This window comes from Panicum virgatum, chromosome 8K, assembly GCF_016808335.1.
Source record: "Panicum virgatum strain AP13 chromosome 8K, P.virgatum_v5, whole genome shotgun sequence".
Lineage (NCBI taxonomy): Eukaryota > Viridiplantae > Streptophyta > Magnoliopsida > Poales > Poaceae > Panicum > Panicum virgatum.
In genome coordinates, this window is record NC_053143.1 from 20,460,301 (window position 1) to 20,487,470 (window position 27,170).

Here is a 27,170-nt window from a genome sequence, read left to right on the forward strand (position 1 = left end):
AAGGCTAAGATAAAGCATAAAAGAAGCAGGGTGTTGCCTCTGTGCAACTAATTCTATGCGACAAGAACTAGCATGAGATTGAAACGTGACTGCATAGAGACAACATGATATTCGTAGATGATAAGCAACGAAGCACAACAGATCTACTAAAACCCATGCTACGAACATCAGGATAACTAGTACTACTCGCCATAAAAAATGCTTCAATACGAGTAATACCAAGGTAAAAGCAAGAACAATACTGCCCTGATCGCAAGAAGCGATCAGGGCAGCATGTCACTTACTTGGATGAAACCCTAGGATTAGGGGTGGCGATGCGCCGAGAGTTGTTGTTTGCGAGACGTGATGACGCTCTCCTTTCTCCTTTACGAATAATAAAGGATATATATTTATAGTCCGGAGACTTGGGAAACAATCTAAACTAATCTTGTCCAGATCGGACTCTATCTCTAATCTTAAACTAAATCTAAGGATACATGGCCCATGTGGCCTAGATGCTCACGCAGGAGCCGATTTACAAATCTTCTTAGTCTTCTGCTTTGAGCCCATCTTGCTTTCGGCGCATAAATTAATCCTGTTAATTTATGGCGATAACAGGTACCCACTACCACGGAGGAGGTTTTGAGGGTCTGCTTGCTGTGTGACATGGAGGAGCGTGCAGTTCCCTGGAGTTCCTACACCCGTTTTCATGACTTTTTGTCCCTTATGCACATTTTTAGTTGAAGTTGTTGGCTATGAAAGTTTGTGAAGCTACATATCATTACCATCTTCACATCTAGCCCTGCGTCCCGCAAAGACAGTTCGTTTAGCCTTCAAATTTTGACCGACAAAAACTGTTTCTATTAGATTATAGTAAATTTTTTCTAATTGAATTAATATCAAATACCAAAAAATAATTGCATTGAGAAGGGCACGACGGAGCTAATCAAATATTTAAGTACATGTTACTTTTCTCATTCAAATGCATTTGCATTTGCATTTGTTGAGGATCTAGGGAACCAAATAAACAACACAGTCTTCAATCACAACTGTTATAGTTAATTAGAAGTAACATGCTCATTTTCCATTATTAGTAATATGTCTGAAATTACCTAAATGAACAATCTTTGTGGGGTACCTCGAAATGTATACTACTATAGTTACAATTAGGGATGGTAAAGAGCCCAAAATTTTGAACTAGAAAATCTAAAGGTCGAGCCCTAAAAGGGTCGGGCTCTAATCTTATACAATTTTGAGCTAAATAATTTAAGGGCCTTATTGGGCTGTGAAGATGCCACTAGGGCATGGCCTGTTACCACCTCTAGTTACAATAAACTTTCCTAATCTCATTTAATTTAAAATATACAAAAACTAATTATCCTTGATTTTGATTAACTATTTTTTACTGGCTGGCCACTTAAGACATCCTCCTATGTAAATACTTTTAGATGCAACATTCTTACTCTCTTTGTAAATTAAAAAACATTTTAAAATCTAGGACATATTAACAAGAATGTAAAATAATCATACTTACCTATATCTATTATCTATATTTGATAATAATTAATTCTTACATGCACATGCACTCTCTCAATGAACTGTGCTACAATGATTGTAAAGTACCATAGAGTACTTTGTGGTACTTTTCCCTTAAATTTATTTTTGCCGTTGATCTATGAAAAATTGAATTAAATTAGTATAGGATCCCACTTTTTCGCTACTTGGTCCCATATTTTTATACTTGGTCCCACATTTTCGTACCACCGGGTACTTTAATCTAGGTACTTTCAGGTAATTCCTACCTTGGCCACTGTATGATTCTATCCAGTTGACGGCTCTCATTTGTTCAATCATTGTAAAAATTCTCAATAAGGTTGAATAACTTGTTTTCTAGGATAACTTTGAATTCTAGAATGACTTGTTTTTTTTTTGGGACGGAGGGAGTAGATAATAACTGGCATATTATGAGCTGAGACAACCTCGCCGTCTTCACAGGCATGTAATTTGAACCAACTATGGAAACTTAAGGTAAGATGTCCAAAAAAAATTGTCCTTAGTAGTATTTATCTATGCTATATTATTTAAAGGTACAATTTTAGAATCTGTCATGTTCATTCCTCAACATGACAGCTTCCTTCAGGACAATAATATAAATGAAAATAGTAGTATTATTTGTCCTGCATTCGAACGCTATATTGCTTTTGTTGAGTACTACTAACCTACCTTTTGGTATCAGTATTATATTGATTGGGACACTAATTGAGTTGTTGTCTGGTAGCATTGTTCCTACAACTAGCTTTTAACAAAGTATATACTAGTATTACTTTTGAATATCGCTGCAAATCCTGGAGGACTGCTAGCTTGCCTTGCATAATTGCAGTACACTAGTAGACAAGGACATCTTTTCAGTTTCAGCTCACACCTGAAATATATTCTTTTTCCATATTATACGGGACAATGGGTAAATTAATACCTCTTTAATTGCAAGAGTTGTACGAGAGCCCAATGGGTTCAGGCATATTGTGAAACGTATGTATAGGGGTGCTAATGGGTCATGGCCCCTAGTAACCTCTTCACAATTAAAGTTGGTGATTATATACTTTTAGCTTAAAATTATATAAGATTAGAGCCCGATACTTTTAGAGTCCGATCCTAAAATAATCCAAGTCAAATTTTAAGACTCTTTACCACCTGTCCACCTCTACATATGTAATCTGCACTAATCAACTTCATTTTGTGAGAGGATGGTTGCATGGTACCTCAAAGTGGCATTCTTTGGTTGAAGTCCTAATAATCTGCCAATTTAAGGGCCTGTTGGGGAGGACTTCTACCCGCTTCGGCTTCACCTATTTTGTACAAATCGAGATACTGTGTAGTGTGAAGCTGATTTGTAAACCCAGGTAAAAATGAACAAAACATGAACTAGGAGCCGGTGAAGCTAATTCTGATGAAACTGTTTTGGGAGAAGCCCTCCCAAACTGCGCCTTTACTTGGCCTCATGGCTCATACGGCATTTGCGGCCAATAGAAGCGATTGAGAGAGGGAAAATTAAGGTACAAGTGGATTTGTCATCCTCGCTCATCAGTTTATTTTTTAAATTAAATATATATCCAGTAATAATGATGAAAAGGAGAGTACCTTATTATATGGTGAATTCATTTCCTCTTGATTTCTCGAGTTTAAAAAAGTTTCATGCGGTGTCATGTCATGTCCCATGGAACCCATTCGTATTAAGCTATTGGCATTCATAAGAGAAGTATTAGAGTCTATGTTTGGTTAGTGGGTGGTATGCATAAGTTAAACAAAGCAAGATGATAATAACGTGTGCCAACGAGCACAATCGGGTCGACTACTTAATTTGGAAATTTACAATAATATCGGGTCGCCGTGCGATGCGATGGAGCGTTGTGAGGGTGACGGCGACGACGGCGACCGGCCTCAATGCTCTCAACGTATCAACGCACACTCCAAGTCCGACGACACTCGGAGGAGCTCGTCCAAGTAATCGGTGCCGAGGTCCTCCAGCTCCACGACTCCGCCGCCGCGGCAGTGGCACTGGCAGAGCGCCGCCACCCGCTGCTCCGGCTCCGGCACCGGCACAGCAGACGCGTCGGCGCGCTGGCGCTCAAGCTGCTGCACCGGGTCGAGATGGTTCCTGCCGCTGCTGTCCGTCGACGTCGCAGGGGAGAGCTGGTGCTTCCGCCTGCGCGTGCGCTTGGAGTGCCGCCGCTTCAGCGCGAGGACGGGGGAGCCGCTGCAGCCGCCGGCGCCCGCACCGGCGAGCGCGAGCGCCGCCAGCGACTCCCGCACGCGGTCCACGGGGAAGTTGAGGACGGCGCCGCCGCCGCGCGCGGAGAAGGCGGCCTGGTCGTAGGCGAGCGCGGCGGCCTCGGGGGTGTCGAAGGTGCCGAGCCACACGCGGGCGCCTCGGCGCGTGGAGTCCCGTATCTCGGCGGCGAACTTGCCCCAGGGACGCTTGCGCACCCCGATGAAGGCCGGAGTCGCCGGCCGCTTCTCGCCCGGCGGCGAAGCGCCCGCGTCCGGCCGCCGCCGCTGCTCCGGCGTGCTCGGCGACAGTGGCACCACTGCTGCGTCAGAGGACGACGAGGGCGAGGCGGAGAGCCAATCGGAGCTGTCCCCGGCGGCGTCCGTGCCGAGGACGAAGGCGTCGAGCTGCAGGAGCATGTCGTCGGCGCCATCGGCCGCGTCGAACGGGAGCGGCGCGGCGGCTGGAGCTGCGGCGGAGTCGTAGATGCCGGAGGCGGAGGATGTGTGATTATTCCCCTGCTCCATCTGGAGCTCTGCCGTGGTCTGTGGCTGGTGAGTGTGCTGGAGCTGGAAGAAGGGTAGAAGAAGCTTGCTTGTCGAGCCGGCGGTGGGAGACGACGCGCCAGGATTTATAGACTTCGATAGTGTGCGAGCAGTGAGGTTTTTAGCCTCCTGGTTTGCAGGCGTGATGAGCTGCTGAAGGGTGTTCGGATCTGACTTGTCGTTGGCTGATGTGGAATTTCCGGCGTTGGGCCCGCCATATCTTGTTGGCACCGAGAGGTCAGCTCGACGGCAGCGCTCACGGGAACGTCGGCTGACGTAGGGCGGCTGGATGCGACAAGCTCTGCCAGCGTCACCACCGCTGCTTCTATGGTTGCTTCCTTCTCCTGTTGTACTGTTCCGGCAAGAAATATCCGGAAGAGATAATCCTCTGCTGTATGTATTATTAAAGAACTATACAAACATTTAATTAACTTAATTGATCTCAAATACTCCCTTGGTTTCCTTTTACAGAGCATATCAGGATTTTGAAAGGTCAAGCAGATGATAAAAAAGGGTAAATCAAATGCGTGTTTAGTGTACAAATGTTGTTCAGAAGATTTGCATTACATAGAACATATAATGCAATATTAAAATAAATAATGTATTGCACTCCCTCCATCCACAAATGTGAGGCTTTCTAGGACATGTGTGAGACAGAGTAAGGAGGAAGGGAAAAATTTGTTGTGCCCTCAATTAGTCACCAAGATTACAGAACTGCGGTTAATGTATGTCTTTTTTTTGCTAAATACAATCGCTAATATCAATTTGTTTGTATATAAATTTTGAATGCTAAAAATTCTAATATCTGTGGATCGAGGGGAACCCAGGCGCTACAAACTGTTTGCACTTTGCAGCACAAGAGACGAGACAGATTAAAGAAGGGTCTTGGAAAATAGGAAAAGGTATGTTAGCATATTGATTCGACAAGCTCAAGAATTTGAAACGTCACCATAATGTGGATGGACCAGGAAGAAAGAAAAAGGTTAAGAAATTTAAATAAGAGTTGTTTGGATTTATTTTGCTTACGATGTGATATATGCTGGTTCCGGGAAGCAGCTGCTACTGATCTATGGATCTCTTTCAACATATATAGAACTAAATCCAGTTCTAACCAAATAAGACATATATCTTTTAACATGGCAGTAGTGCTTACACTTCAATTGGACAGTGACATTCTTGTTAGTAGTAGTATATTAACTGAGAGATTGTTCGGGCTTACCTAGGTTTGGTATACCACTTGAGTATTTAACATGGATCTAACACATTTATTTTGATGTCCAATATTTAAGCAAATATTTGCGCTTTGCACATTTAAGAGTTACGAAAAATTGAAGTGTTTTGTGGCCTCCTATGTTACATCTCTGTGTTTAGAAAGATAATTAATCTTAAATCATATGCAAAGCATATCATTAGCATGTGGCATTTTATATTTTGGTCGTTAATAATTTTTTGCGTGCAGTTAAGAGAAAATCCCTATTCCACGTTAATTGGTGGCGACTTCAATATTATGAGACATAGTAAGGAGAAAAATAAAAATAATTTTAATGCTCGATGGCCTTTCCTGTTCAATGCAGTCATAGACAGCTTTGATCTTAGGGAATTTGACTTGACTGGTAGACAGTATACCTGTGCGAATTCACTACAAGATCCCACATTCGAGAAGTAAGATAGGGTTCTAATGACTATCGAATGGGAATTCAAGTATCCATTCATAATTGTACACGCACTGGATCGAGGAGTCTCATCATACGCCACTGCACCAGTTTCATGTAGGCGTATGGCATAGCAAGTGTACCTGCCTGAATGCAGCTTGTGGCATCGGTGCAAGATGATCGCTAAGCAACCTAAGGATAAACCCAGACGGTGGCAAAATATTATTCACCAGATCTAACCATCTAAGTTCCATTTTGAACTGGTTGGCAATACCCCTATAGGATGGTTCTCCCACTCTCTCTCTCTCTCCCTCTCTCTCTCTCTCAAGTGACGGAAATTTGGAATAAACCAATACATGGTCAAAATTCAGTGCAGCTCTGGAATAGGAAATAGGGGCCTTGCGAAAACAACTAAGGGGGTGGGCAGGTCATCAACATGGGTTGTATATAATGTAGAAACAGAACTGTCAGTCAATCACTACAACCTTGGATACTACAACTGAAAACAAGTTGTTGACTGATGGAGAACGGGAACAACTAGAGACAGCACGGGATAACCTGGCTAAGCTCCGGCGTGAGGAGGAGCTTAAGTTCTATCAGCGTGCATGTCAGACCCGGGGCGACGGGACTACTTACAGGCGTAGAATGTTCTAGAGTAAGGAGTATCGTATGGGATAGGACTTACCGCATTGTAACTACTCGTATAGAAGTAGGACTAGTCGCTATAAGGAAACTACCCTATATTCATTGGGAAGGACTCCAATAGTACTCTACTAGGACTTTCTATATAATTCTGTCTCCCCAAACTATATAAGGGCGGGCAGGGACCCCTTCAAAACATCACGAATCTCCATCAATCCTCAAGGCAATACAAACAAACACACAGGACGTAGGGTATTATGCTCTTGGCAGCCCAAACCTGTCTAAACCTTTGTGTTCCTTGCACCATCGTATTCCTGATCTCAGCGAGTCCCTACATACAATCAACTACTCCGAGGATACCCGTAGTAGGCTTGGCGGTTAAACACCGACAGCTGTCGGTGTTTAACCGCCATGCTCTCCAAGGTATACCCCGAGGAGATTGATTGTAGGTAGGGACTCGCCAAGATCAGAATGCGATGGTGCAAGAAACACAAAGATTTATATAGGTTCGGGCCGCCGGAGCGTAATACCCTACGTTCTATGCGTTGGTTTGTATTGCCTTAGATGTCGAGATATTTTTGGAGGGGTCTCTGCCCGTCCTTATATAGTCTGTAGGGACAGGGTTACATGGAAAGTCCTAGCCGAGTACTATTAGAGTCCTACTCCAACGAGGTTGGGTAGTTTCCTTGTACATCCATGCGTTATCCCTTCCTCTAGAATATTCCATGCATGTGAGAAGTCCCGCTGCCGCGGGTCTGACACCATCATCTTCGGTTCTTGGGTCTACACCACCGACGGCTTGGGTGGCTTTACTAGCCGCTTCGCCAACTCAGAGGAACTGGAGGCGCCTACATGTTGACGCCTACCAACGTCATCACTGAGCAAACAGTGACGACGCCCACAGACGCCAAGGGGGTGGCAGATATTTCATGAACCACGAATAAATCCGCAAGTGCAGGGAATACCGCTGTAGCATTTTACTTAGAAGTATACTGGGGTGTCATTTATATTTCCACAGGAAAGGCGGCAAATGAAAGTACATAGGCTAGTTAATGAACTGATCTAGATTGGATATTCAATTGCACAAATAGGGATAAAATAGGTAACATGGTAGGAGGTAGCGTGACACAGACACACAAACTACCCTCAGATATAAATAAATAAAAGATGCTATAGGCAGGGAGAAAGGCAGAAGTTAGAGCTCGAGTCAGATGTACTAGGCTAGCTATATCTATACTATCTTATGGCTAGATTGTCAAAGATTAAACTAGTACAACAGGGAGACAACTCCTATAGCTGACGGGAGAAACTTGTTCACCTATGCGGCTTTATGTACCTCCTACCCCCCAATCCGAATGTAAAGGATTACTAGGGCTCGAACAGGGCTGTCAGCACCTGCCGGCTACCTCTCAATCTGTGGGAAAGGGTTGACATCCAGCAATATTTAGCTAGTTTAGACACCACATCTACATTAGTAAGTGATACTCTAGCATTTCGCGCGAATCCCCTACCCTCCGGATGGACAGACATCACACTAGAGAAAATATACGAATATTGAAACAGTTGCCAGAGTTCTAAGGCCAATATGTTAACCATCACAGGCACAGGGCGATCATGCAATGCAAGCATCGAATAATAATGCAACCAGATCACGAAGTATATATCCGATAACTCAGAACATACTTCAAGCAGATATCGGTAACCATAGTCTAATTCGATTACAAATGACCGAGAATTACAAGAGAGGACTAGAGATGAACCCATACCAGAATTCCCGAGCAACTCCGGGGACTAGATGACTCCTGGACTTCTCCTAAACTCCACTAAGCCTATAGACAAAGCAAGAAAGATCATGAGGTAAGTGAGGGGTGTGGTGTGTGTGTGTGTCTTCATTCTCACGCCCTCCCCTCATATTTATAGCAGGGAGCCACGGGTGAGAAGCCAGCATTCCTCGGTGAACCAACGTAGGGAGCCAATGGGGGACTGCCACGTAGCTGGCTGAAGGCGGTAGGGCCCGCGGGTCAGTTGGCCGACGACCTGGTGCCGCCAACCCCCCCACCTGCTGGGGGTTGGGCTGTCCTGGGCCTCCTTTTATCCTAACATCGAGGCTTGGCCTGTCTTGAGTAGATTTGCTTCGGTTCTTGGGCTACACTTGGTCGAATTAGCCTGAATCTGCGCTTTGATATTTTCTGTGATTTTATATCGGGCCAAAGTGTGCTTCCAACCTGCATATTAGCTCAAAAACACAACTTGCATTTTTCTAAAGGTGAAGTGTGGTTTAGAGGTTTATTTGAACAAAGATGCGTGCAAGAAATGCAAACTCTCATGATTTTCTGATCAAGTTGACGACTAGAAATGGTCGTTAGTGAGCGTCAACAAGATCCCCCATGCTGTCCTTTGCACGTCCCAAGCAAAGTAGGACAAATCAGGTTGTTGATCAGAAAATCACTTTGACTCTTACCTACCTGTCATGTCATAGTCTATAGCAAAGATATTCATCCGTAAGCTTAAATGAGTTGGCTCTCATACCTTTGCTCTAGTCCCTTACTCATCCATGGGGCTTTTTAGCTGTCTCCTCGTCTTGGGCTGTTGAGAGTTAGAATGGTTCGCAAAGCAGTACTTACTTGTTTATAGATCTGCAATCCATCTGGAGATATTTTTGAAAAAGATTTTTGAAAACATGGCTAAGTTTCCCAAAATGATTCTCTTGAAGCACTCAACTTTTATTGTCCTCACCAGGGAAGTACTTGCCTTCGGTCTTCCCTACTATGGATAAGGCTTTTGTGGAGCTCAGTGTAGGGTAAGAACAGAGCATACTTGATTTCCATATATTGTGCGGATCCATGGAGAAACAAGTCATGCAATCGCGATAAAAGGTGCAAGTGTGTGGACGGATGGATAAATGAATAGTGGTGTGGCTTACTCCTTGAAGTATTGGTTCTCTCTTTCTTTTATCATCCCTTGATATATATCTTTTTATTTTTATTTTTTTCTTAGACATGGCTACCCCTTTCTTTGTCTCTCTTTTTTTTTGGGCCATGCTTCTTTGGCATGCCATTTTTTCTCTTTTTGGGGCAACCATAATCTAATACTATATTTTATTTCAGGGATGTTCTAAGAAAAAGTTTACCAAAATATGGAGTATTTATTGGTGGATGATGGTGAAGCTAATTCCCAGTGTTGGAATGTTGCAAGTGGATAGGGATGTGTACGTGCTTATGACCGAGAAAACATGAAGAGATTCTCACTAGGGTCACAATATTTAACAAAACTCAACAGAATGACAAGCAACATATGTATAAAGTTTTCTGGTGTATGATATATGGCTCTGGTAGGACTTTGCTTATCACTGAGGAACTTGCCTTTTTGAACTTTTTGAAAATAAAAACTACAGATTTCAAGCATCACTAGAACAAGGTTGCATAGCTTCATTTACCATATCTATACTCACAACAACTTAGACTCAGATCAATCATATGCAACCCAAAGAACTTTCAGGTTCATGGCAAAGAGTTTAACATAGCCAACGGACTTAAACTTAAGAGAACTCTTTAGCCAAAAACTAGACATATCAGGCAAGTAAGGCAGAACAAAACAAAACTCATCCTTTCAACTTTCATGAGAAGTTAAAACATTCTTACCGCGCACGATAAATGAGAAATAAAGCAGTAAATATTTATTTTGTTTTGAAAGTTTTTATCAAATTTATTCGAAAAGCAAATAAAGGGATACAGTTGACTTAGGGGAGGGAACCTTCTCCAAGCTAGCTCTTGGTTTAGGATCCGAAAAGCAGGACCTTTCTCCATACCTGATCAGGTTGAGGTCATTTCGTCCGTACCTGGAGAAGTAGTAGCGGGTGATGACGTCTTCTTCTTCTTGCGCCACACCTTCTTGGTCTTCTTTGGTGGCGTAGGTGGCGCAGGAGTAGGATCCTCGGGTGTAGGGTAGAAGATCTCCAGATCTTTCCAAATGGTGTTGGTGATGAAGTCAGGGATCTTCTGGTCGTCTTCTACTGGCTCAGTTGGGGGATCATGAATCTCTCAATCTTCCCAGGTAGGCTCGGAAGAAAAGTGATGAATGTCCCAATTATTTCAACCGGGTTCAGCCCGTAACCCTTGCTTTTCGCTATCCTTGTGAATCAGAAATAATTCCCTCTTGTTCTGAAACTTGAATTTCATGGTTTTCCCCATGATGTGGAGGCTGATCTTTCCTGATTCGACATCAATTCTGGCATTTGAGTCTCTCAGGAATGGTCGCCCAAGTATGGGCGGAAACCCGAGATCTCCCTCCATATCGAGGACCATGAAGTCCGCAAGTATGAAAGTGTTCCTGACTTTTATCAAGAGGTTCTCCATGACTCCTTCGGGATACCTCACAGTAGAGTCCACCAGCTGCACACACATAGTGGTAGGGGAATATACCGGATAGCTGAGCTTCTCGAATGTTACCTTGGGCATGATGTTGACACTAGCTCCAAGATTGCACAGAGCGTGATCGAAGTCGCAATCAAAGATCGAGCAATTGATCACTGGAGTTCCAGGATCCTCTCGTATCGTGGCTGCTAGTTCACCCCATGTGCTCCTTCTTGGTCGCGTGAGTTTCTCTGCATAGCTGGTGAATGGTGATCTGCTAGATGGCTTCTCTCACTTAGCGGTCATGGTGTTGACGTTCTCTAGGGTAGATTCGGGTTGCCCTAGGATCTTTCCTAATTCAGCGGCAGGGATAGTAGCGGCCAGCTGAGCCAATTGAGTTTCAAGCATTTTGTTGAAACTCAGCTGGTTCTTGATGGCAGTGCAGAAGCCGTTCATCTTGGTAAGGATGGTCTCCATGGATTTGTCATTAGCGGCCAACTTCTTCTGAAGGGACTCATTGATCTTCACTTGGCCGTAGACATGATCCCTCAAGGTAGGCTGGTTAGGATTGAAAGAATTTGAATTTCCATTACCTCCTTGATAGTATGGGCGTGGTTGATTCCGCCCCTGACCTCCTTGTGGATGAAACCCGTTGTTGTTGCCATTAAGATACGTGCCTTCTTCTTGGGTTTCTGGGCAATTGTTGCCTGAATGTCCAACATTCCCGCAGATCTCGCATGTCATGCGAGCTTCCAAGGCTTGAAGTGTCTGCATCTGAGCCATGTCTTGGGAATAATCCTCAAATTTCTTGAGGAGGAGATCAATTTTCATAGCGAGCATGTCAGTCTCCTTGACGGAGTGCATGCCTCGCTGACATGGTTGGAGACGATCATCACTCCTACCTTGGTTGGACACTACCTTCTCGATTAATGTTGTAGCTCGTTCAATGATCAGCGAGAAGAAAGCTTCACCTGCAGCGGCATCCACATGATCACAGGAAGATTGAGTCAACCCGTTGTAGAAGTTCTGAAGAATGAGGCAACTGTCCATTCCATGATGCGGACACACAAGGATGTACTCCTGAAGTCTCTCCCAAGCATCAAGGAACTGACTCATTTGATGCCTGCTGGAAACTCAAAATCCTCCTACGAAGAGCATTGATCTTTCCCATCGGGAAGAACTTCACGTGGAACACCTTGGCACATTTATCTCAGGTGTCCACAACGGTCTTGCTAGCATAGAACCACTGCTTCGCTCTCCCTAGAAGAGAGAACAGAAATAGACGGAGCCGGATCACATCCTGAGATACTCCCTTGATAACAAAAGTACTGCAGAGCTCCAAGAACTACTGGAGATGAGCACTGGCATCCTCATTGGCCTTGCCACAGAAAGGGCCGGCCTGCACTATCGTGATAAGACCCGTCTTGATCTCGAAATTCTCTCCCCCAGTGTTAACCTCAGGTCCTGTGGGAACTTGGTTAGCAGAAGGAGTGGAGTAATCACGGAGTGTCTTCTGGGCCATAGCTCGAGAAGCTGACGGTGCTTGGATGACTGGTTCGGCTGCCGAGAGTGAGATCTGAGGAGGCACGCCACAAGGACGAAATCTTATCAAGAGTGACTCTGGATTAGGCGTGAAATTTTGCGGCAAGTCGAAACCGGTCATACACTACCCTGTTTTCATATCAACGAAAGACAGAAAACAAAGCCAAGTTAGCCTATTTAACAAGCGAATACCAATTTCGATTTTGTTCATAACTTTTGCCTATGTAACTGTTGACGCTCACTAACGACCATTTCTAAGCGTCAATATTGCCATAATAAATGGATGAACTTGCATTTCTTACACTCATGCCAATAATAAATCACCGAATTCCACATGTCCCTCTAGATTTCTATGAGTGTAGGTTTTAGCTGAAAATGGAGGGCAATCATAGCCTTTTTGGCCAAGGAGCAAACACCGACCAATCCGATATCGCCACACGAGCCTCACATGGATCAAAAGGCCCACCAGAGAAGAAACTCAACAGAACAAGGGCCCAAACCTCGACCATCAACAAGTAAACATCAGAAGCAGCCCAATTGAACAAGAGGAAGGTCGGTAGGCCCACTGGGAGGCCGGCCGACCTACCTGGTCGGACAACCAGCCCATGGGCCCCACCACCTTCAAGCTTCGACATGGCACTCTCTGATTGGCTCACAATGTCGGTTCAATGGGTTCCCAGCTGAAGTTCTGGCCGAGGAGAGGGTGGCTCCCCTCTATATATATGAGGGGAGGGGCTCCATTTCAAGACATCCAAGATCATCAACCAATCAAGTTACTCTCTCAAGATGTAGTTAGCTTCTCTTGTAGAGGTCTTAGGACTATAGGAGTTCAGGTTCGAGTAGTAGTTCGAGGTCTTAGAGTCTTTATGGAGATTCTGGTATGTCTTTTACCTTCTCTTTATGTAATTCTCTGAGTTTGGACTAGATGCTCATTTATTTATTCAGTACTCTGGTTCATATGCTCTTGTTGTGTATGTGATCCTTGTGAGCTTTGATTGTCTTGAGTGATTCATATGCATAGACTAGTTCATGTATCATGGCTTTATTTCATCTTCCTTAATTGGGTGCTCTAGAACTAAGTCCCCGGATAGACAAGGGTGTTCTTGCGCAAGGCTAGAGTGGTGCCCGTAAGCGCAGGCGTGGTGCCTGGGTTGATGACCACGTTTGAATGCGACTCTATCCCACGGTTTGTAGAGGTAGCCGGCAGGTGGTGACAGCCCTGTCCGAGCCCGAGTAATCCTACACGTTCGGGTAGAGGAGTAGGAGGTACATAAAGCCGTCGGATGTTCAGGTTCCTTCTGTACATCTGGATGCAGTCTCCCTAGTCCGTTGATCAGGCTTTTCTTTTGTGTATGAATGACTCAGTTCAGTTTGCTCATGAGAGTATGGTAGATTATGGCTCTAGTTACCCTCGGTCTTGCTCTTCCCTCTCCGATGTCCTAGGCATATTATCAAGTTGTGCTTGTTTGTTCGCTACCCCCCTTTACCATGAATATTATTCCCCTGTTCGGATCATTGACATTAATCCATAGTGGTTTCTCCTAAGTTGATTAAATTCCATACACCGCCGTCTTCCCTACGGAAATATAAATGACACCCCGGGTTACTCTCAGGTAAAATGCTACGGCGGTACTCCATGCGCTTGCGGATTCATTCGTGGCCCATGAAATACCTGCCACCCAATTGACGTCTGCGGATGCCACCGCTGATCTCCAGTGGTGACGTTGGTAGGCATCTGTTGGCGCTCCTTAAGTACCGACTTTATCCCTTGTTTATCCTTGATAATGGCATGAATTTAATATCAAAATCACTAACCGTCCTAACCCCGGCCTAATTATTGGTCATTTTCACATTTGCACATATATTTTGGAGGAACTTCATTTTTGCAGGTTTTTGGCCTATTTTGGAGCATGAAATGACGAGACCCGTGATCGAGCGCTAACACGGAGAAAGACGAAGGCCAAAGCCCAAAGGAAAGACCAAAGCCCATGTTGATTCGAAGCCCATTCATGCACATCCATCCTCCAAGCGAGCCCAAAGGACCAAGCCCACAAAGATGAGATCAAGATACTTCGGGATTAAGCAAAGCAAATGAAGATTTAAGGAAGGATTCCCTATCCTATCCTTTCCTCGAAGATATCTCCAAGATAACGACATCCAAAGGGGTGCAATCGTGAAGGACATAAACTCTAGAAGATGCGAGGAGTCTACATGCGAAAGATGAGACCGAGGCGAGCCCGAAAGAGGGTAGGTCGGAAGGCCTAGGCCCATGAGCCGGCCGGCCTAGCCCGTTTCCGAGGCGGTTCGGCCTCCCCTTCGACCGGTGGCTTCCTCGGCTTATAAATAGCTCGCACCTTATTCAACTCGCGGCATCCATCCACCCAGAACTTGACGAAAACCTAGGGCCAAGACCGGAGGGAGACGATGGCCGCCGCAAGTCTTCGAAGTTGTCTAGGAGATGGCTTAGGCCGCCCCTAGCCGCCATGGCCTCCCTGCGTGGTTGTGCCATGGTGGAGTTCATGAGCTAGTTGGAGTCGTCAATGGTATGTACACGGTGGTGACGATCCAAACGAATCTGTTATGTGAGTAACGATAATCATGTCTTCCGAATCTTTTAGCAACCATGTTCTCTCTTTCGATTTCGTTCTTTTCTTTGGGTTTGCTTCATCCTAGATCTATTATCGATATAGATCACTTAGCATGATCTTGTAGTCATGGTGGCTAGAGGTTCATGGCAGAACTACCAAAGGGGGCTCAACTTGCTTCAGGGTGCTTTCGTCCAAAGGGGGGCGTCGTGACAGGGCGTTGCTTTAAGTAGATGGGGTATCAAAGGATTGGATTGGAGATTTTGGGTTTAAGGATGCCATTGATTGAGATGCATGATTTATTTGCTTGTTAGCTTGAACTACAACTAGACGACAATAGGCCTAGTCATGTCTTTGATTTTGCTATTGTTACGCCTATGTTCACGGATGAGATCAACCTTTACACAACACTCATATCTATTAAAGGTTACTCTATATGTGCAATTCATGCTTCATGTTAAGATAGATCTGTTAGATTAGATGGAAAACCTTGGGTAATTCTTTGTCGATCCACAGATTGGTAAACCTTGGGGGAATACTCTAAGGGAAAAGCTACACGATCCCGTGCGCTTGCGGTATATAAATTGGGGCGCTAAGGAGCATCAACTAGCTTTTCTGGCGCCGTTGCCGGGGATCGGCATCTTGAATCCTAGGGCAATCTATCTAGTTTTTTTGGACTAACCCTAATTTTGGACTAACCCTTGTTTTCTTTTTTGTGTCCTTGAAAGTAGGTGGAAAAAGCTAGACACCAAACTTGGACATCGAGAAGTCCATAATCCACTTCAACAAATTTCAACAATCGGCAACAAGATGATCGAGGAGCCTCGACATGGAACATCGACAACGTGCACATCGACATGACGGCAACAACATCAAGATTCGCTCTTTAGTGGTAGGTGCAAACTTTTGTTAGTGGCCCAGCATCCGCTATCGAGTCCGCACTCCCCAAAGCAAAAGATGATAAATAAGGTACGCCTCCGTGTCAATTAATTTTAAAGACTAATGTTTTTGGGAAGAATTGTTTGTTCAAGCAATAGGTATGAAGCATGCCCGCGAAGAAAATTGTGCGATCATCATCATCTATGAAGTGTTACTGTTGTGATGAGTTTTTCATCCAAGATCAGAGAAGTACCATGAGCAAATAATAGATTATTTTGAAGCTCCATCAAGTCTTCTTTCCAACGGATCAAGAACCATCAACTTTGGAGATCGGTGTGAAGAGTTATGTTAAAATCTTTCAACGCTGCGCGTTCTGAAATCCCTCTGGACAGATTGCAGCGCCGTAATAAAAGAAGCATAACTTCTTTATTCGGAGTCCAATTAGGGCGAATGACCACTTGTTGGAAACATAATTTGATGCACCTTGCAATGGAACAGAAGTTTGGTATATGTTCTGCACTGGATGAAGGGGAATTCAACGAGGATAGAGGCAGTAGCAACCGACGAAGAAGGTGATGACGATGTCAAAGGATGATTGGAAGGCTGTGTACGCAAAAGATGATGATTTGAAGTTGACCAAAGCTGGAAGCAACAAGATTAGAAGAACCATGACACCACCTATGCTCTCCAGTGGGATGCTCGATATACTTCTAATCGAGTGATGCTATCAAGGAAGGAAACCGTTCGGATCATCAACACGAAGCACAGGAGCATCTTCCAATCCCGACACCTTGGGTAGAGCAAGAACAATGGAGAAGACACATCATTGAAGCCGTGATATTTGCTGGTAATCAATGGTGATGACCTTGAAGCCTAGGGACGCATGACACTATGTTCCAAAGACCACATGATCGAGATCATTGACATCTTCGGATGAATTCACAAGAAGATATTGTTCTCATCAATGTCCAGCTCGACCTCAGAAGCAAATAGCAGCATATTTTTGGATATTCAAAAGCTCCACGAAGTTCCCGTTCCAACGAATCAAGAACCAAGTCAACCGGAGATTCCTACAAGCGGTTATGTCCAGAACATTGAATGGTGTGCACTCTGAAAATTTCTGGACAGCACGCAGCGCCAAAAGTGAAACGGGCATAACTCCCTAGTTTGGACTCGGTTTAAGATGAATGACCACTCGTTGGAAAGATAATTTCATAAACAGTTCAATAGATCTATATTTTGGTATATGTTCTGTTGAGTATACAGGAGATATTCTACGAAGAAGAGGCAGGAGCAACGCGATGAGAACAAGATAGAGAAGATGACGATGACAACAATGAAGGGGAGCTTGGGCGATGCTTTCATCAAGCGTGAATGATAAAATTAAGAGACTTGGAGTAGAGGAAGAACCCCAATGACATTGGCAAATGAAGGCACAAGCGGTCGACCTTCGACAAATGAAGATGTTGCAAACAAACCACGACGGATTACAAGAGCTCAACATTCAACACATGGAGACGTGAGAAGCAAACCACGACGGACCACGAAGAGTGCATCAAGATGACATCTCGCACAAAGCACCACGACTCCAATGAGTATGAAAAAGCTCCAAAGCTAAGGTATACATTGAATTCTCAAGCTTCTATTGGTTTTGTTGATAATCTTTAAAAATCTCATGCTCGAACCGATAGTGGGAATGAAAGTTTAAATTCTATGCCTTGTTCTTTTCATGATGATAGGCTAGAGTTTCTTGAGAATGTTGATTTCATGCTTAAAGAACCTCTGCCTAATAATGAGCTCCGCGCTATGCAAGAAACACATGCTGCATTTAATTACACCATGCCTTGTTGATGAAATTTAATTGAGGATGTGATTATGTTGCATATGTTTACAAATAATTGCAAATTTCGATCTTGCTTTGCGCTTGGTCAAGCTCATGACCCTAAAAGAGCACATGTCGGGAGAATCCCCGAATTTCACTAACCATGCAGGACATGAAACTCAAATGATGAGGAGGGAAACCGTGTCCAAAATTTTGAACACCATCATCAACATCTTCAAGTTTAAAGAACGGACGTCGCTGAGCCTCATCAATTTTGTGCACAAGTCCAGAGACTTACAATGCAAGAAAGTTGAATATTCAGGATCTCCACCAAGTCCTCGGTTCAATGCATCCATGATCGATGCAATTGAAGACCCACGGGAGGAGCTATGTCTCAAACATCGGAGACGCACATGCTGAAATCAGCACAGGGCAGATTGCAATGACGGGGAAAAAGGGGCATAACTCCCCCAATTGGAATGTGTTTTGGGCAAATGAAGACTTGTTGGAAAGAAGATTTCGTGCACCTTGCATTGGATCAATTGGTTGGCGCAACTCCCAATCTGGACAGAGAGGAAAATCTGTGAAAAGAAAGGTAGCGACGAAGGACAACAAAGAAGGAGGTGACAATGATGTGAGAGACGATTGGGAAAGTTTTCCATTAAGCGTGATTGATCATGTCCAACATGGGAAGTGGAATAAGAGCTGCATGGAACACCTTCACCTCTTGCATGAAGGACCATGGCTTCGCATCAATTTGAAGGTAAGAAAGTCGAGCTCTATGACTTTAAATGAAGCGCTTTGTGGGAGGCAACCCGATCTTTTATTTTATATATATTAATATGACCGTCTACATTGCACTCTTTAATCGGAATATCAAGTAATATTGTACCATTGCTCTAACAAAAACCGCAACTTCATGTTGTTCATTCTAAATGTTATTGAGGGACTTTGTTATTTGATCTTGGAAAACTTGTAGACCTTTTTGTGTGCCTATTAGTGTTTAGAGTCTTTTTATTTGTGTCCTTTTAGAGGGAAATATGAAGTGTTGCACCACCCTTTGATTCTAAACTTGTGGCTTGTTAACTTAGGCTAACTTTTTGTTTTGTTTTAGACCACCTCATCATGTCATATCATTTTGTTCAACCACCCCGTGTTGCATTACATACCATGTTGTTCGTCTCACCCTTGCATTGCATTGCACATTGCATTAAAAAAACTTTTTCTAAAAACATTGACTAGCCTCGCTTTTGAGATCCTAAAACCCGTAGGAAAACCACTCATAGAGCAATCCTAAAAACCATAGGTTATGTTTTTCTTTCAAAAAAAAATCTAACTTTTGTTTCTCTCTAGTTTTTTTAAAAAACCACCTTAGATAGAATTTCTATACCCAACACTCTCTCTTCAAAATTTTTTTTTTAAACCAAAAAAATATAGGAAACCCATAAACCTACTTCTAAAACCTTGTTAGCTCGGTTGCTTGGTCCTTTTCGATAAATAACCTTTTTCATTGACAAAAGCCTCACTTCTTATGAAGTGTCGCGAAGGCTTTTTGTCACTCTTAGCAATTGTTTTTGAATAAGCTAGTTGCAGAACAACATCGAAAGGTCCTTTCAACCTTGCTAACACTTGTTTTTGCTAACTTTGCATTTGCACTTTGCATCCATTCCATTGTTCATGCCACAAGTTGAGTCTAGGGATGCTTGGTTTGTTGGCATTTGCCTCTACTCCCGGCCGTCACCCCGGGGGTAGTGTGTGCACTTGATTGTTTTGCAGGCATGACAAAGCGTTCCCATGAATTCGTGATCAAAGAAGAAATCAAATTCGTCAACACCTCCAAAGTTCGAGAGCAAGCCCAGCAGTTTTCATCAAATTTTGCACATGAACAGAGATGTACAAGGAAGAAAAAGTTGATATTCAGAAGCTCATTGAAATTTCCGTTCCGATGCATCCAAGATCAATGAATTTGAAGACCCGTACAAGGAGATATGGCAAGAACATTGAACGTTGCGCGTTCTGAAATTCGTCAGGACAGATTGCAGCGCTGGGACGAAATGGACATAACTCTCTTGTTCGGAATCAATTTTCGGCGAATGAGGACTCGTTGGAAAGGAAAATTCGTGCACTTCGCAATGGAGCAATGTTTCAGTACACGTTCTGTTCTGGAAATTGAAAGAAAAATTCATGAAGATGAGGCAGCAATGGGACAACGAGGAATTGAAGGAGGCGACGACGACGTGAAGCAATGATTGGGACCATGACTTTGTACAAGAAGAAGTTGAAGGAAAATTGAGGCAACAAAGGTGAAGATACATTGAAGATGATATTCATACACATGAGGGAAGGACTTCAAGAATTGCAAGCTGGTCTATTTTCTCCTTCCACGCCTAGCATCTTGCTAAGCATGGGGGAGGATTTCGTGGACAAGGAAGAAAGATCTCATGTAGTAAGATAATCACGGTTTCCACAAGATGCTCATGATTCTTCTTCCATGCTTAGCACAATGCTTAAGTATGGGGGAGGTCGCGCTACACTTCATTACGAGCATCGAGAAGGACAGTAATTCTTCCTACACTCTCTCTTTTTCTAAATGCTTGTACATATATGCCTTCAACCATAGATGCAACCTTTGTATATCTCTCCATATAATAACATGGCTACTAGGAGTACAACCTAGATTTGTTTTTGTTTTCAATGAATGATAACCACCGTCACCTTGAGCTCACCACGATGATATTCTTATATGCTCTTGCTTATGGAAAAGTGATGAAATTTGCTGCTTTGTTTTACCTACGCTATGTTGTATATGACTTGACCATTTGCTCTCAATTAAATGGAATTAAAATGATTAAATATCGGCTCTTTTATTTGTGGAGGTTAAATGACTAAATTCTAGACCCACATATTCTATGTTGCTCTTTGATTTTATTCTACCGATGACCTTACACCTTGTGTTGTTTAATTTGAAAACTTAATTCCTATGCTATCTACATTTGTGAATCTCTTACAAAGTTCTACCTACCAAAGCCTATACATACATATTCTTTCATGATGAAACCTTTAGATTGGAAACTTATATTTTGATGAGTTGGATTAAGATTGATTTCTTTGGTACGAGACTAAGAAGCTGGTCATTCCGTTTTTTGGTGTAACCTTCTTTCTGCTAGCCTATTTATCCATGCATTGTGAGTTTCTACTTCGGAAATTTTGCAAACCTCGCTGGAGTATGGATTATCATTTCGACGGAATCAAAAGAATCAAGGGCACCATATAAAGAAAAGTTTTGGGAGACAAGGCTCCCCAGAGATTCAAGAGGTTCTACGAAGAAGAAGGTGAATTTGAGATACTTACCCTAGCTAGTTGGTTCTCCCACTATTCATACTCGAGGACGAGCATTCGTTCAAGCATGGGGGGATGGCTGGGTAAGTATTCTATGTTATCAAAAGTTCTAAGGAGCAAAAAGAAAGAAAAAAAGAAAGAAAGAGAAAAATAGAAAAATAAAAAAAAGGATAAAAGAAAAGAAAAATGAAAGAAAAAAAGAGAAGAATAAAATGCTCCTTAGCTCTTTTTGGCTTCATTAATTTTCCAAGTTACTTTGAAGAATTATTTCATACTCAAATCTTCCAACCATGTGCAATCCGATAACGAGAACTTCATTTGTGTCTCGGGATCATCCATTTGACACTTGCACATGTCCACCTATCTAAATGTGTGTGTTTCATCTTTCTCCCTCTCCAACATTATTTTCCAATGGCCTTTTTGACAAGTCTCAATAAATCCAATAGATCTCTCTCTTAGTTTGACAATATTTTAGATATAATGTTTTGCTAGGATTGTTTTTACCTACCGAGCTCCACATAAGCCTTCCACTTTTATATATGAGTAGAATAGGTTGAAGACAATCTAATGTAGGCTTGAGAGACTTGATGAGATAAGTATTTCCATGATCTTTTGCAAGAGAACCTCACTTATGTTTGATATGCATTCTTTTGAAAACTCTTCACGATGAAACAAGGTAAAGGTTTGAAGTTCGCTTAAGTTTGAGAGCATTGCATTTATTTATTATTGTGGCTTGTTCTTTAATTGCTAGTCTATCTTCCATAATGAAAAACTAGCCGGTCACAACATGAACTTAAATGCTAAATACTTGAGAGAGCAATATGTCTTGTTATGTATGACTAAGTGCAGAGAGGACATTGAGGGGCAACGCTGATTTCTTTATAAGCAAAGCTCCTGGACTTACTCGAGTACGAGCAAGGTTTAAGCATGGGGGGAATGTTGGCGCTCCTTAAGTACCGACTTTATCCCTTGTTTATCCTTGATAATGGCATGAATTTAATATCAAAATCACTAACCGTCCTAACCCCGACCTAATTATTATTCATTTTCACATTTGCACATATATTTTGGAGGAACTTCATTTTTGCAGGTTCTTGGCCTATTTTGGAGCATGAAATGACGAGGCCCGTGATCAAGCGCTAACACGGAGAAAGACGAAGGCCAAAGCCCAAAGGAAGGACCAAACCATGTTGATTCGAAGCCCATTCATGCACATCCATCCTCCAAGTGAGCCCAAAGGACCAAGCCCACAAAGATGAGATCAAGATACTTCCGGATTAAGAAAAGCAAATGAAGATTTAAGGAAGGATTCCCTATCCTATCCTTTCCTCGAAGATATCTCCAAGATAACGACGTCCAAAGGGGTGCAATCGTGAAGGACATAAACTCTAGAAGATGCGAGGAGTCTACACGCGAAAGATGAGACCGAGGTGAGCCCGAAAGAGGGTAGGCCGGCTGGCCTAGGCCCATGAGCCGGCCGGCCTAGCCCGTTTCCGAGGCGGTTCGGCCTCCCCTTCGACCGGTGGCTTCCTCGGCTTATAAATAGCTCGCACCTTATTCAACTCGCGGCATCCATCCACCCAGAACTCGAAAAAAACCTAGGGCCAAGACCGGAGGGAGACGACGGCCGCCGCAAGTCTTCGAAGTTGTCTAGGAGATGGCTTAGGCCGCCCCTAGCCTCCATGGCCTCCCTGCGTGGTTGTGCCATGATGGAGTTCATGAGCTAGTTGGAGTCGTCAATGGTATGTACTCGGTGGTGACGATCCAAACGAATCTATTATGTGAGTAATGATAATCATGTCTTCCGAATCTTTTGGCGACCATGTTCTCTCTTTCGATTTTGTTCTTTTCTTTGGGTTTGCTTCATCCTAGATCTATTATCGAGATAGATCGCTTAGCATAATCTTGTAGTCATGGTGGCTAGAGGTTCATGGCGGAACTACCAAAGGGGGTTCGACTTGCTTCAGGGTGCTTTCATCCAAAGGGGGGCGTCGTGACAGGGCGTTGCTTTAAGTAGATGGGGTATCGAAGGATCAGATTGGAGATTTTGGGTTTAAAGATGCCATTGATTGAGATGCATGATTTATTTGCTTGTTAGCTTGAACTACAACTAGATGACAATAGGCCTAGTCATGTCTTTGGTTTTGCTATTGTTACGCCTATGTTCACGGATGAGATCAACCTTTACACAACACTCATATCTATTAAAGGTTACTCTATATGTGCAATTCATGCTTCATGTTAGGATAGATCCATTAGATTAGATGGAAAACCTTGGGTAGTTCTTTGTCGATCCACGGATTGATAAACCTTGGGCGAATACTCTAAGGGAAAAGCTACACGATCCCGGGCGCTTGCGGTATATAAATTGGGGTGCTAAGGAGCGTCAACAACATCAACAAGTATTTTTGGCGCCGTTGCCGAGGAAGTCATAGGTTAAAGAATTTATTTAAAGAAAATTTCTATGGTTAGTGGCCAGTGATCTGGCAGGATAACCATGCTGTCTTCTTTAGGTGTGAAGATAGGGGTAGTTTCCGATCAATTTCAGTTCGCCAGTGAATTCCACGACGAATCTGAGTCGACTTCAAGACAAGCGTGACTTGGCACTCTTGACTTCGAGAAGTCAACACTTCGGCAGTTGAATCGATCATGATTGCATCCGACCTTGGAAAAGGCTCGAATTCTCTGTTTGAAGAAGTGATCTATTGCCGTTGCCTGATCACCAATAGCAATGAACACTTCATCAACCGAGAAAGCAACCACATCACGATGCAATCGAGGTAAGTAATTTCTAACACTTCAAGGGCAATACCACGAGATGATATGTATCATGAGAAGTTCAACCTGATCAAAAGAGGACCAAATGATAATCCCGAGTACCCCAGACACCACATCAAGGTATGAATTTTTCCGACAATCTTTATGAAGCGGTGTCGCACTTTGGAATTGTTTCATCAAGCCAATCAAGGTTGACGGAATAAAATGTCTCATTCAGAAGACTCTAAATTTTGAACCCTTGCAGACAGGTAAATCGGTAGTTATCTCATATTTGATTTCAACCATTGCATGTTTGAATTTCTCTCAATTCCATTTGATTCTTGCATAAACGTTGCATCTTTACATGAAAACCCTTGCATGTGTTATTTTCTCATCTTTTGCATCATAAATCCTCATGAGCCTTGGAATTAGACAAGCGCCCAAGGGGCAATTTTGGAAGAAAATGGCAGCCATAACAATTTGGAGCATAGTGCATGCATGAACTTGGACCATTTCCATGTCCAAGTGCATTTGGGGCCACTCCTAGGCCTGCACCGGCCTACCCCTGCACTCATTCTTGCATTTTTGGACCATTTGGCAATCATTAACCATCACTGAAAAAGTGGGAGAAAAATTGGGCCAGCCACAGGCCAGCCGACCCCTTGGTCGGCCGACTCAGGGGTGGCACCCCTCTATAAGAACCGGTGCACAGGGAGCCCATGGCACTACCCTTGCCCGAGTTCCACTAGTTCCATTTCGTTCTCTTCCCTCCTCTGCTCTCTTTGCTCTTGTATCTCTCCAAGTTCATAAGAAAAAGAAGAAAAAGATTTCCCTCTTTTGCATTCTTATTGGCATCCCATTTGCATTTCGTGTTTATCTTCTTCTCTTTGCAAGAACGTGTTTGTGGTGGTACTACTACCCCGCAAGAATGGTTTTGTGGTGTGCTATCACCCACAAGAATGATTTTGTGGAGTGTTATCACCCACAAGAACGATTTTTGTGAGAGGCAACCATGCCCCACAAGGACTACTAACACTCGGACGGCTGACTTGATTTTCACTAACTCTCACATAATCCTTCTGAGTGTTAGGTTTGTTTGTTCGTTGCAATGTCTTTCAGGAACATCGGAAGGAAGATGTTGGTAGCACTCAAGAAGGTGACTGGTTCTAGCTCAAGCCGATCAAGCTCGCATCTCTCGTCCACCCCCATGCCAAGCTACACTCATCAAGATGAGCAGGCCGAATCCCAGGCGCTAGAAGAGTAGCAAGCACAACAAGAAGAGGAGGAGGCGCCGGATGATTCGCACCTCGACATTCGAGGAGAGCGAGAACTCCAAGCTTACAACATCCTGAAGGCTCGGACCTTCGGTCATACAAGGGAGTTCGACAATGACCTGCTGGAAAAGACCGGTATGAATGCTGAATTTGTGAGTGTTTGGAAAGCCGTGGGTTGGTCTTTGTTTGCTGAAATTTCTGAGTTGGGCTCGCGACTGTTGACGGTCATTATTTTGACCGTCAACTCCTGCACAAAAGGGAACCACAAAGTGGAATAAATGCTAGCATAGGGTTTATGTATTAACAAATTCCACATATGGTTCTTGAGAATGTGTGCAGGTGTTTTTAAACTAATTTTGTAGGTTTCAAGCACACTTTGGCTCGACATAAATCGCAAAAATTATCAGAGCACCGATTCAGGCTCAAATGGACCAAGTGTAGCCCAAAAACCCAGATTCATACCACTCAACACAGGCCAAGCCCAAATGGGTTAAGACAAGGAGGCCCAGGATAGCCTGCTGGATGAAGCTGGGGGCGGTTGGCCCACCTGGTAGGCCGACCGACCTACTGGTCGGCCGACCAGGCCCATGGGCCCCACCGCCTCAGCTTCGACACGTGGCGCCTCCCTGCTGGTTGCTTAAGTCGGTTCCTGGTGCTTCAGCCCGTGGCTCCCTCCTATAAATACAAGGCGAGGGGGTAGAGGAATGGACACACACACATCACACCCTCTCAACTCACCTTTCTCCCATGGAGTTTGAGGCCTTCATCCTAGATGCTTAGGTAGACTAGGAGGTGTAGAAGAAGAGGAGGAGAGTGAGGAGGAGTCGGGGGAAGTGCCGGGTCTGTCGGCACTCTTCTCCGCTTGTACCTCGACGGATGCTTATTCGGTTGTAAGTGTTCGAGACTTTCTTTGTTTGTTTACTTGAATTAGAGTTTAGATCGCAAGTTGTCATCTCTGCCTTATATTAGTTGATGTGTATGCTAGCGAGTAGCATTTGATCTTAGCTTAAGACCCCGGATAGAAAAGGGTAGTCTTGGCCAGAGCTAAGGTTAGTAGGGAAAGGCGTAGACGTGGTGTCTAGGCTGGACTATACCACTCAGTTGTCTGATAGTCCCATGGTTTGTAGAGGTAGCCGGCAGGTGGTGACAGTCCTGTTCAAGACTTTTAGTAATCCTCCACGTTCGGATATAAGATAGAGCACATATTGGAACTACCGGTTTGCATAAGTCGGTCGATACCTTTACCTCGAAGTATAACGGCGATGTGATCTCTTCTTCTAGGCATAGATTCTAGATATAGAAAGTCCTCTTTTCTGTCTTCTCCACACCGGCGCGTGTGTCCTTGGATGAGCCTGAACTTGTAGATAGCGTACTCACGTTCTTCAGTGGATACGATACCCTAGAATACTCTTGGGTGAAAGCTACAGCGGTATCCATGCGCTTGTGGATTTTATTCGTGACGTTGCAAAATACCAACAAGCTTTCTGGCGCCGTTGCCGGGGAACGGTAGCTACATTATCTACGGACTCAGTCGTCATCATATCTTTTTTTTTCTTTTTCCTTGATTCTACCTCAACACCCGCTACCCATGGAGCAGCTATCCCTTTTATAGCTCTCTTCACCCAAGAGCGAGTTCTACGAGCCAAAACCCTTTGCTGACCCAATTCTTTCTACTAGCTATGAACTCGACTCAGGCTACATAGCCTTTGTTTTGGAAAATTCCTTTTCAGGAAGGGATTGTGAAAATCCCTACCATCATCTGCGCGAGTTCGAGCAAGTATGTTCATGCAAGAAAATTTCGGGCATGACACACGAAACTCTTAAATGGAAATTGTTTCCTTTTTCCCTTTCGGGAGAAACGAAGCAATGGTACATTCGTGTCATAGGTGGTGTGAATGGAAGTTGGATTGAACTTCGGGACAGATTCTATTCTGCATTCTTTTCGCTTTCACGAATATGCGCCTTACGAACGAAAATTTTAACTTTCCGTCAGAATGATAAGGAATCAATCGGTGTAGCTTGGGCTAGATTTACCT

The 27,170-nt window shown here is 43.7% G+C and overlaps 1 protein-coding gene and 1 non-coding gene across 2 annotated transcripts; one reads left to right on the top strand and one right to left on the bottom strand.

The window, feature by feature from the left end:
• Positions 1–3,309: 3,309 nt before the first annotated feature.
• LOC120644169 (ethylene-responsive transcription factor ERF094-like) lies at positions 3,310–4,299 on the bottom strand. Its single transcript, XM_039920743.1, has one exon. It carries the CDS (start codon positions 4,270–4,272, stop codon positions 3,427–3,429), a length of 846 nt encoding a protein of 281 aa, XP_039776677.1. The 5' UTR covers positions 4,273–4,299; the 3' UTR covers positions 3,310–3,426.
• Positions 4,300–11,984: 7,685 nt separating this feature from the next.
• On the top strand, positions 11,985–12,092 carry LOC120646534. The gene has a single exon (XR_005664439.1). It is a non-coding gene; the product is annotated as a small nucleolar RNA R71 (small nucleolar RNA).
• The last annotated feature ends 15,078 nt before the right edge of the window (positions 12,093–27,170 follow it).